The 12,209-nt window shown below is 44.0% G+C and overlaps 1 protein-coding gene across 1 annotated transcript in view; it reads left to right on the top strand.

Moving 5' to 3' along the window:
- AMOT (angiomotin) overlaps positions 1 to 9,416 on the top strand; it is a 44,942-nt gene extending 35,526 nt beyond the window's left edge. The window contains 9 exon segments of the mRNA XM_079318760.1: positions 2,596 to 2,745; positions 4,200 to 4,390; positions 6,222 to 6,288; positions 6,290 to 6,345; positions 6,971 to 7,203; positions 7,976 to 8,200; positions 9,204 to 9,206; positions 9,209 to 9,246; positions 9,248 to 9,416. Of these exon segments, the coding sequence (XP_079174886.1) occupies positions 2,596 to 2,745; positions 4,200 to 4,390; positions 6,222 to 6,288; positions 6,290 to 6,345; positions 6,971 to 7,203; positions 7,976 to 8,200; positions 9,204 to 9,206; positions 9,209 to 9,246; positions 9,248 to 9,304 (1,020 nt within the window). The 3' untranslated portion in view covers positions 9,305 to 9,416.
- Positions 9,417 to 12,209: the final 2,793 nt, after the last annotated feature.

The raw sequence follows: 12,209 nt of genomic DNA, 5'->3' as shown, positions 1-12,209 counted from the left end.
CACTGAACGAGCTGTGGCCTGTAGGTTGGGTATGGTGCCCGAGCCAGGCGTGTGCAGGCAGTGCTGGGAGCTTGGGCAACAGACCTGTGTTGCAACTTTTCACCTGCAGGTTGGCTGATGGGAGCACGTTCAAAGTTATTGTTTCAGTGGAATTTCGGTGTCCTAATTCTGCTTTTGGCTGGCTCTTAGTATTCTTTGAATGAAGGCCAGAACCGTTAATTCACACATCTGCATACAAGGTTTGTTAATGGTGAGACGTAAAATGTGTCTGTGGCGGTTTTGCAGGATTTGTACCTTTTTATTTAAAATACTGATCAGAAAATTAATTGCTTTGTAGTAGGTAATGAGACCAATGTCCATCACCTCATCCTTAACTTCTTTTATAAAGAAAAGTGAGGGAGGAGAGCTGGTTTTGAAGAGATGATTTTTCAGCTCAGTGCATGTTTTTTACTGCTAGTGAGTTTATCCTCACTCTTGTACAGGTCAAACCCAAGACACTGATGCTCTCCATTTCCGGGTTCTGCTGCTGACCCTATATTTATCACTTTAGGCTACTTTGAGCTGCTGTCAATCTAAGTGTAAAACTGGTGCATTAATCCACACTTTAGTGGAGTGGACAACTGACAAACCTTAAATTGGTGTTATCAAGTACTATGACCCGGAATAAAAAGATTCATTAAGTATAACAGTTTATTGAATTTCTGCAGGGCAGCATCAGACTATTAAGTACATTAAAATATTCTCATCCCTCCCATTCCAAACAAGCTGGAAATCTTGAGCAATCAAAGAATAAAAATACCTTCCTACTGTACATGCACTGGTAGGAAGTCCTTTGGCTGGATTGCTCACTGTTTATTGTAACTTTTATTATAAAATTCTTGTTTGGGGAAAATCCTCTAAGGCAGCAACATCCCTGCTGTGAGATTAGATGCCTGCTGACTTTATGGAGAGAAGAAAAGGATACTCTGTCTGGGATTAATGGTGTTGGGAGATTTTTCTGTCTCTGCTCTTCGCATTGCCTGAAGGAACAGGAGTGAGAACAGGGAAAATATTTAAAGAAACACATGATAAGACCTTTTTGGAACAAAGGTGTGATGTAAGAACAGCTTGTGTTGTTCAGATCAAAGTACCCTGTGCCTGCTGAATCTGAGAGCAGATTCCTAGGGAACACTGTCAAGAATGGAGCCAGCAAGCCCTGATACTTTCACAGAATCCTTTCTGCTTCCAAGAAGGACTTCCTGAGCCAAAAGTGGTGTCTTTTGTCTTAATATCCCTCAGTGGACTTCTCTTCCATGAGCTGTAGAGCAGCTCTTTGAACTCCATAAGGGAGTCTGTGTTTTGCATTGTGGTGTTTCTCTAGAACTTTGGCTCTGGCTGTTGGGAAAAAGTTGCTTTCTTCCTGCTATTTTTGTATTTCAGGGTTTGTGACAATCAGAGCTACAAAAGCAGTGCCCCAGATTTGCTGCACAGGGCCACCTAATTGCAATTGTTAGTCTTTTTCTAAACAGAAAATAATGCCCACAGGTGTGCAAGTATTCCCTGTATTTGAATAGGGCTGGGTCCTGGATATGTTCTATTCTTCTTTTTTTTAAAGTCATATTTTAGTTTGTTTTTATTCTGCCTGAGCTGTGGATTAACCTTGCTAAGACAGTTACTTGGGGGTTCTTTTTGTTTCTTCTAGCTAGGTAGGGTGGCAGCTTGGTTTGCAGGATGAACAGTGGAGGAGGATGGAAGGGCATTGGCAGGAACAGAGCAGGACATCTCAGGCCAAGAACAATGTCCAGACTGCTGGGACAAACCTGGCATGGGGAGAGCCTGAGTGTGCTTTGATTTTATTATTTTACTGTGATCAGACTGCAACAGGATGCTACAAATTTTGATTCAGTTTCTGCTTAATCTTGTAAAAATCTGCCAGCAATTTTCAATATTGCACTGAGAGTGTTCCCAACTTGGGGACCAGCTCTGAACACTGCTGCAGTTACCTTGGAAACGTGTGTCAAGTCACTCAAACACTGTTTCAGTCCCTGGTGCCCTTTTCTAGTCCCATTGCTGCTCTCAGACATTGCTACAGATATTTCCTCTGTTTCCCCATCGTTACCATGGGGTCACTGAGGACAAAAAGAACAAATACACCCAGCAGGAAAGCAGAACTGGGACAGAGCTGTAACATCCTGAGTGTCCAGTCCAGAGCACAGCAGTCATGAATCATGGGGTGGTTTGGGCTGGAAGGGACCTTAAAGATCATCGAGTTCCAACCCTCTGCCCAAGGGACACCTTCCACTGTCCCAGGGTGTCCAAGCCTTGTCCAGCTTGACCTTGGACATTTCCAGGGATCCAGGGGCAGCCTGTGCCAGGGCCTCCCCACCCTACAGGGAGGAATTCTTTCCCAATATCCCATCCATCCCTGGCCTCTGTCAGTGGGAAGCCATTCCCCCTTGTCCCGTCTCTCCAGACTCTTGTAAAATCTCTCTCCATCTTTCCTGTGGGCTCTCTTCAGGTGCTGGAAATCACATTCTTCTTCCTGGCCGGTGGCAAAGCCCCAAGTCCACTCACTCATTCTCACTGTTTGTGCTGCCTTTTCTCACTGTGTTCCAGCTGAAGAAGAAGCAGGTCTATGTGGAGAAGGTGGAGAAGATGCAGCAGGCCCTGGTTCAGCTGCAGGCAGCGTGTGAGAAGAGGGAGCAGCTGGAGCACCGGCTGCGCACGCGGCTGGAGAGGGAGCTGGAGTCTCTGCGCATGCAGCAGGTGCCTGCCCTGCCCTGCCCTCCCTGCCCCACACTGAGCAGAAAGGCAGTGCATTTTTGATCTTCTCTTGTTAAAAAACTTCTTTTCACTAGTTACATTATTATTTCCTGGCCGTTGTATTGCTTCTACCTGATTTAATTCTGTTTGAGCTGAGAATTTAGATAAGGAGCAATAGGGGATCCATCCTGTGACAAGATGCACAAATAACTTCATAGCTACAAGCTGCTTTACCTTAAATACCATGGTTATATCATTTCAAATTATTTTTTTCACAGTTTGGGATTTATGTAAAATTTATTTTCAACTGGCTTGAAAAGACCCTTCAAAAACCTTTTGAATTTAAAAAAAAGGACACAAGACTAAACTAGCAAAGTCAATTCTGTAAATGTAGTAGATGGAAATAGATGGGACTTTCACATAGATTGTATGGCAATATCATTATGAGTCTTTTTCAGTGGAAAGAATGAATGAGAAGTAGATTGTGCAGGTATGGTAAGAATTGCATTTACTTCAGCCTATGTTAAATACAGATGAACTGTCAGGTTGTCTGAATTTACTGGAAATAGGATGCAGGCCTGTGTTCTAAATCACATTTAGTTTCAGGTTTCTTTTATCCCTTAACTTCCATCTCTGCATAAGAATAGATATTTAAATCTTGGGGTTTTGCAGTGGTTTTAGTAGGAGTTACAGTAATTTGATAAACTTTTCTGTTATACTTTTGGAAGATCAGGTACTCTAAATCCCACAACTTTTTACATTGAGCCTGAGTCAACACAAATTTGTTTTCCTGTCACGGTTAAAAATTCTGAGCTCAGCATAAAACAGTTAGTCTGCCCAATTTCTATTCCTTTAAATCATTTTTAAGTCAAATATCTTGCTAATCCCACATGAGACTTCCATATAAACTGCGTTTTTAGTCACTGAGCTATTACCTGAGCAATCTCCACACTTCCTTACTTTGGAAGGGAACACTGCCTGCCTTCCAAATCTTGCTTTAGAACTGCATTATTTCAGTCCTCAGCTATACACTACCATATTAATTTAGTAATCAAATGCTTTAAAAGTATTTTGGATGTGTTTTTTTGCAGGGATGATACTAGTCAGTGCCTTGCTGAACACTTGGGAGTCAGTCTGTGTTACATCAGGCATTATGGAAGGGATTATGATGTGCACATCACACCTGTATAGCACAGTCCAGCTCTGGGATGTCTATTTGGGGCTTTCCACATGGAAAAAAAAGGCCTTGGATTTTTTTTTATTTTATTTTCATCTCAGATATTTTCTTGTTAGCCTGCCCAACACAGCATAAAACCACTGTTTTTTCCCTCTTGGGGGGGGGGGTGTTCTTGTGTCAAACCAGTGACAAAAAGCCAAGCAACCAGCCCTGAGCTTTACAGCTGCATCCTGAGACTTGTGTTTTTGTTTGGTTTGTTTTTTTTCCTCCTGGGAATCAGCGCCAGGGCACATCTCAGGCTGCCAATGTGTCTGAGTACAATGCCACAGCTCTCATGGAGCTCCTGCGTGAGAAGGAGGAGAGGATCCTTGCTCTGGAAGCTGACATGACCAAGTGGGAGCAGAAATACCTGGAGGAAAGTGTGATGAGACAGTTTGCTTTGGATGCAGCTGCCACCGTGGCTGCTCAGAGGTAAATGGGACTTTTCACAGTGCTGGGATTATTTTCTTTTTCCAGTTGAATGTCATATTTCCCACCCAGGAATGTTGTCATGCCATCTTCCTGTGATTGCTCACCCTGTGGTTTGAACAGCTCCTCAGAGCTCTGCAAGCAAGTGGAGCTTGGCTGCTCTTCCTGGGAGCTGTGCAATTGCCAGCAATTAGAAACGTTTTTCCAGGGGAAGATTCCTCCACATACAGGATCCATTTTCCAGACTAGAATTGTTCTGAGCCATTCCTAGAAGCTGTTGATCCAAAGGAGAAGAGGCTTGGAGGTTTTTTTTATTTTTAAAACAGGAATCAGTCCCTTGCTGAAGTCATGTGAGATGGGGTGAGCTTGGTGATTCACATCATTCACCCTGAATGGCTTCCTTGTTCTCCAGAATGTTTTTGCAAATTACTTTGTGGTATTGTCTGGTTACTAACCAGAAGCGTCTACTAGGAAATTCTGCTCAAAGCATTCTGCTGTGTATGGAAAGCACTGCTTGGGGGGTGGGAAGGGTGTCTGAAATTTGGTAACAAGCTCCCATTCCAAGACAACTGTACAGAATCACTTCTTATGGCTGTAATTGGCCTGAGTGCCTCAGCTGGTTGGTAAACAAGAGCTGTTACTGGAGTGCAACTCCTTAGCATTAGGCCTGGCTTACATGGAATTTCATTGCTCACGAGTTTATGGTTCTGGACAGCAGATTTTATTGTAGATTGTTTCATGAGCCAAATCCAGATAGGGATGTTATCACAACTGCCTTCCCAGCTTGTAAGATCACACTGGAATTACAGGGATGAAGCTGCAGATCTGCTGTGTTAGTGTTTTAAGACTTATCTTATCTTGCTCCAGAAGGAAGCTGTTATTTTAGGGTATTGATGCCTCTTGTGCACTGTTTTGCACCTCCCCAGAGATTCCCTAAAGGCTCCTGCTGCTGCTTGTGCTTAGAGGCCATGTTATATCTTCAGTGTGGGATGATAAGTTGGTGCCTGGCCTATTGTTTATCGTGGGGTGGGAGGGGATGTGTTGGGCCTGCTCAGGTTTCATTAAATGAACAAGAATGCTGTCCAGTCAGGAAAGAGCCTCTGCTTTTCCATTTCCATCTAGATTCCACTAATTCCAGTGGCAGCCTCATCTGCACTGTCCAGATTTCTTTCCCTTTCCTTTAAGAGTGGAAAGTGGCATCCTGTGGGAAGCTGAGGCTGCAGGAACTGGGTCAGGTTGGGTTTCTTTGCTGAATGATCTTCTAATGCCCTTCCACATTCACAAGTAGAATGAAATACTCATTATTTGGTGAGTGGACTGACCAACTATCACAGTTATATGGAATCAGTCAGAAACCTTTTCACCTTATTCCAGATTTTTTTTACCAAACTGTTTAGGTTCACTTAAGAAATTTCCATGCCTTGTTCCCTTGATATTCACATCCCCTGTATGATAGTGTTGGAAGGGCAATGGAAAAAGCTTTTTATCTGAAGTTGAAGAAAAGTGCCTGGTGTCCTTTTCCCCTCCTCGTGTGCTTGGATTTGGCTCCTTGATCAGCTTAGAGTAGTGCAGTGACTCAGTTGAGGTGAGGCACTGGCCTGAGATGGACAGAGGTTGTTGTTGTAATGATCTGTTTTGTAATCCTTTCACTAGGACACAAACAAGTTAGGAGTTGGATTTTTTTGGAAGACACTGGACCAGCTTAAACTCAAAAAACCCCAAAAAAACAAGTGGCTTGCTCTTGTTTGTTCCTTTTGATTGGTACTTTTGTGCTGCTGGAGGGGAAGCAGCCAAACTGAGCAGGTCCTTCATGTGCTGTCCTGCTTGTTCCCAGGGACACCACGGTGATCAGCCACTCACCCAACCCCAGCTATGACACCTCACTGGAAGCTCGCATCCAGACAGGAGGAGGAGGAGATCCTGCTGGCCAACAGGAGGTGTCTCGACATGGAGGGAAGGTAGAGTGCACTTTGGTCCTATCTGCCTTCTTGGGACAAGGATTTGAAATTAACTGCCTGGGTAGACACTTCAGAACCAGAAATTCTTGTGTCTTCACCAGCAGCAGTCAGTGTCAAGTGCCAGACACTCATTTGGCCAAGGAAGTGTAAACAGCAATCCAAAACCTGTCTTGATACTGAGGGCTAATGCAAAAGAGTCTTGTCTAGGTTTTTTGCATCATGGTTTGTTCCTCTTCTCTCTCAGGGCATCTTGATTAGACCCCAGGCTCCAGCCACCCCTTTACAAGTTCACAGAGCTGTTTTCCCTGTGGTTAGGCCCAATGCAGACTCCCCAAAGTGTATTAATTCTTTCTGTTGATCTCATGTCCTACCTATAACTCTCAGGTTTGTCTCAGAGCTCCTTCCATGTCTGTTTAGAGCAGTTTCCAGTAGCCAGAGGTGGGTGGGGTATTCCACACATGATCTGCTCTGTGGGCCAGAGAGCAGCCAGTGCCCAGGACACTCTCCTGCATCCTCCCTCCACTTCTCCAAGAGCCTGAGGGAGCCCTAGTGACAGCCATGGGGACACTAAGCCTCAGTGCAGTGAGATGGGAGACACTTACCTGCCCTTTTTCTCTCCCCAAAGGATTAAGACCCTGCATGCCCAGATCATCGAGAAGGACGCCATGATCAAAGTGCTGCAGCAGCGCTCCCGCAAGGAGCCTGGCAAGACAGAGCAGCTCTCCTCCATGAGACCTGCCAAGTCCCTCATGTCCATCTCCAATGCTGGCTCAGGCCTGCTGTCCCACTCTTCAACGCTGAGCAGCACCCCCATCCTGGAGGAGAAGAGGGAGGACAAGAGCTGGAAGGGCAGCCTGGGTAATTTCCAAATACCAAGGGCAATTCTGATACAGAGACACAGTGTGGAGGGGAGGCAGGAGCAGCAGAGAGGGATGTGTTGGACAGATAGAGCAGCTGGCCTGGCTTGCAGTAAGCTGGCTGCAGGATGGGACACATTTGAAATAGCTGCTTAATTTAATCACTTCTGGGAAATAGTGATTTCTGATACTCAGGCTCTGCCATTAAATATGTAAGCCTTTATTCTCAATTTGCCACCTGACTTTAGGGATGTCTGGGATACAGTTTTCAGGCTTCCAAAGCACTTGCTTTCAGCTGGGTGTTACAGCTGGCTCAAGGTGTAAATTCTCCTTGAATTGGAGCAGAGATTTTAATCAGGATTTCTATCCTGTAGTGTTGGGCCTGCACGCAGCATGACTCTGTCTGGAATGGCTCAACAGCATGGTTCTGAAAAATGGAGTTGTAACAAAGCAAATCCCAGATGATTTTTTTTTTTTCCTGGGAGAAGGCAGGCCCAAAATTGAGAGTAAAAAAAACCCCTGAAATGTAAATGAGGACCTGCTGCAGGTGATTCCAGAGTGTGCAGGTTAGTGCCCACCTGTGAGCAGCAGCATGGAGACACTGCTATTCCTTCAGCACCCAGGGGTGGAAGGGGCTGTGGAAAGGCAAACCTGTGCTGCCTCTTCAGGGAGGGAGCACTTCCCAGGTCCTGGAGCAATCAGTGCAGAGTGGTGCATGGCTGATGCAGTTAGTTTTCTGTGACTGTGACATTTCCTTGCCTTTCCCCACACAGGTGTTCTGCTAGGAACAGAATATCGCTCAGAATCCATCCCCTCCACCCCCTCTCCTGTGCTCCCCTCCACGCCCTTGCTGTCAGCCCACTCCAAGACAGGCAGCAGAGACTGCAGCACCCAGACAGACAGGGGCAGTGAGCAGGGCAAAGCTGCTCCTTCCCCTGCAGCTCCCACCCCAGCACGACTCCCCAGCACCAACCTGACCTACAGTGCAGAGAAAACAGGTAACAGAGCTCAGCTCCAGTCCTGGGGAGACCCTGCTGCCCACTCACCACCTGTGGGGCAGCCCTGACCTCCCTTTCTCCCTCCAGCCAAACTGGGGTTAGTTTTTGTGAGCAAGTTGATTTCAGGGACAAGTGCAATAATATTTGAGTGGTCTCAAATGCTCTGAAGGAATTTAAGAAAAGCCTGAAGAGTGGCAGCAGAAGTGTGGGCACACTGGGCAGGGAGGTGCAGCAAGATTTGAGAACTGAGAACAGGGAGATGCAAATCCCTGAACAGTCTCTGAGTCAGTGCCTACTCTGAAGTAAGTTGTGAGTAGGATGTGGGGTTTAAACACATGAAAATGGTCAGTTTAAACTGGGCATTGCACTGAGTGGGCATCCAAAGCCAGGTGGACTCAGAGAGGGGAAGGGAGAAGAAGGAGAGGGAACTATCACAACAGAGCTGTCTTGGTACCATCCCAGTCACAGGACCAGCTTCAGCCTTGGAGATGCAGTTGACAGTGACTGTCCCAGGAGCTGAATTTACTTCCCACAGAGCTCCCAGCTGGCAAGAGCTGCTCATTTTCCAGCCCACTCTGCCAAATCAATGCAGATTACACAACCTTGCCTCTTCTCCTTACAGACACATTACAATGCTGCTGTTCTTTATAGCAGAGAGTGTTTGGCTGGGCTCTGCCTCCTGCTCATGCTGTGCTGTTTAATGGGTATCGAGGGAGAACAGGTCTGGTGGTGAAAATCTCCCCTGACTGCATTGGTTTAAATGCAGTCACTCCAGTTTTTATGTGGATTTGTGTATCAGTGGGAGGTACCCAAAGGGAATTTGATAAAATAGCTTTAATTGTCTGGCTGCATACATGGGAATTTGATTTTTTAAAGCTAAATAACCTATTTAGTTGTCTTTGGCCAATGCTGCAAGATGACTTAAAATGTTAATGTCATATTTCTAACCTTGTTGAAGTTACACCTTTAATTGTCTGTCTCTTGTTTTTTCCTCATCACATAGATGGGCACTCTTCCACTCCAGCACTCTGAAAAGAAAAGCCCCTGGTTCAGACTGTGGGGCAGGACCTCCCAGATGGAGAGATGGTAGAATACCTCATCTGAAAGGCTGTGCCAGGATCTGAGCTGGGATAACAGTAGCAAGAAATTTTTAAAAGACATTTTATTGGGAAAAGAAAAATGTAGTACCTGAGTAATAAAAGAACACTCAGCTGTTTGCTCTTGTATATTATGTCTCAGAAGTTTGGACAGGTTAATTTATAATTTGTTCTAAATTATAAAAAACCCATAACACTTGTTCTTTGAAAGTTTCCCCCTTATTTTTTAAATACTGGATCTGGTAACATCTGGAGAAAAACAACCTAGACTTTAGGTGCACTACATCTGGTATTTCATTTCAGTGTTTTTAAAGTCTCTTAAGCAGAAGTACCTGCTCTCCCAAGTGCTGGTTACATGTCTAGCTTGAATGTAGTAAGGTGAGTTTAATGGCCTTAAAGTGATCAGAGCCAGGGGCTGGTGAGCATCATTTAATGGTTTTAGGATACAGATGTTCTGGGAAGCTTTTATCAACCTGAGCTGTGATCAAGGGAGATTTCCCTTTCACTTCCTCTTTCCTCTCAGTGTAAGAACTCAGAATAGGTATTTCATGTTTTCATAGGCTGAAAATATTCCCATTTTCAGTGTGGTAACCTTGTTTTTGTATTTTTTTTGACTTCCCAAATTTCTTTTTTAATTATTTTGTTGTTAAAACAAACGACTCCGGTGATTAATGTCGAATTTCATGTTTGTAGTTCCTTTAGCAAGATTTGCCACACTTTTGTACTTAAGTACTTTTTCAATAATTTGTACAGTGGATAGTAAATAATATATTGCATTCATGTTTTACATAAATTAATAAGGAGAATTTACAGGCCCAGCCCTGATCTGTTAGATCAGATTTCTCACATGGTAATTCCATTGGCTTTAGTGAAACTACTTCAAATTTACTATAGCTCAAGTTGGAAACCCTGTTGTTTTTCAGATTTAACATTTTATTCAACTGCATCTGTGGAGATTTTTCTCTGTAGCAGACTTTTCTATATTTCAAATGCCCTTCAACTTTGTATGTCCCTCCTTTCTGGAGAGACTGGATTCTTTTTCACATAGCAGAGCCTCAGAGGTAGAGCTTTAAAGAGAAGCAAAGGTTCAGGTGGCAGATTCTCTCCTTTCAAAATACTTCTTTAATTCATCTGAGTGGAGAGAGCACCTTAGAGAAAGTCCCAGAGGCATTACAGAAGAAAGTTACATATTGAAGTAATGAGGTTCACTTCCAGATTTTTGGGAACTAGCACAGATGCAGCAGTGCTTTGGTTACAGAAACTACAAGGAGATATTAAGACCAATAGAAGTACATGAGTATTTTTTGTTACTGTCTTTGCATTTTATTAAAACACTTCAATATTAATTTCTGTTAAAAACTCTTTTTTTTGTACTTGAATATTAAAATATTTCATTAGCCAGTGGTCACACACTGGGAACCTGGCTACTTTCAGCTTTCTGTGCAGCATTAGAGTAGCAAAATTTTCATTTCAGATCATTTCACCCCAGAAATAAGGAAATCCAGCAGTTAATTATCACAGAACTAGTGAATGTCTTTAATTCCTATTTGACACTGCTGCTGTGGTGTTCAAATGAAATGGCCTTACCAGCCCAACAGGGATCACAGGAGCTCCACAGTGGGAGGGGACAGGAGGTGCCTAAAGGTCAGCCCTGAGCTTTCCTTTGATAATAATCACTAAAAATCCAAGGAACACACTTCCCATTGTTACTAGCAGATTTGCTGCTGGTCAGGGATCTTCAGGCCAAATTCCCAGAGGTGGCAAAGGGTGGGAGATGCACTGGCCAGGCACAAAGCCCTTCCAAAGGCAGCTCCAGCACTGCAGGGCTCTGCCTGGAGGACAGTGGGACAAGGGACAGTGGGACAATGTCTTTCCAGACTGTTCCAGACCTCCCTTCCCTCTGAACCACTGCCCTCCCTTTTCTAGGCACACTGTCCACTGCCACTTCATTCTCATCCCTGAGAGTGTCTTGCTTTTATTTCTCTTGGCTTAATTCCATCCCACCCTGGGTGATTTGGTTTCTCTTCCTCCTTCACAGTTGTTGAAAATGCAGCTTTTCTCATTAGCTCAAGGTGTCCATCTTTTTTGCCATTTCAGCATAAAAATCTGTATTATATTTTGTGGGTTTGGCTTAAAATGAAGAAGGGAAATCAAATGCCATTGAGTGTCTGTGTGAGAGGGGAGGAGAAATGTTTGAATGCTTTTCCTTTAGAGTCAGGAATAGTTATATTCCATCTTTACAAATACTTTTTAGCATCTGGAAAGAAATTTTATGACTGTAGAACTCTAAATAAGCAGTTACAACTCACTTGATTCACATAAATTCTAAAATGTCTGGGAAAATTTGGATCTTTTACAGGTAAAACATCTTTCAGGAAACTGATGTATCTCAATCAGTATTGGCTGTTCAGGTGAAAATAATTGATTTATCTTCCCTGCAGCTCACTGTTTGCAAGTGGAATACCACTGCATTTTATTTTTACAAATCAAAAAGGACATAAAAGCTTTCTGTAAATAAAACACAGCAACCATCTCCTCCAGAAATGGAAGCCAGGCTGTCTGACAGCCTCAGCTGAGGATTGCAGGAGCCTTGGCAGTTCCTTGCCCATTGAAGTAATTTTGGAAGATGGTGCAGTTTTACACTGCTTAGGTCAGGCTCTTTGCCCTATTTTGTAATTCCAATTTCTTCCAAAAAAGCGAAAAACCCCAAAACTTTGCTGTGGAAGTTGGAGGTCATTTTCCTGTGCTGACAAGCTGGGAGCCATCAGGAATGTATTCTTCCCCTGGAGCTTCCTCAGAGCCATCCTGCTGTGAATGTAAACGAGCTGCTTGCTTTGAGGAAGATGTGTACCATAGTCCTCAGTCTCTGTACAGAATTTTATTTTGTTTTTAAAACTGCTTTAAGGAGACAA

This window comes from Erithacus rubecula (assembly GCF_903797595.1).
Source record: "Erithacus rubecula genome assembly, chromosome: 15".
In the NCBI taxonomy this organism is placed as follows: domain Eukaryota; kingdom Metazoa; phylum Chordata; class Aves; order Passeriformes; family Muscicapidae; genus Erithacus; species Erithacus rubecula.
This window is presented reverse-complemented; position numbering and strand designations above follow the sequence as displayed.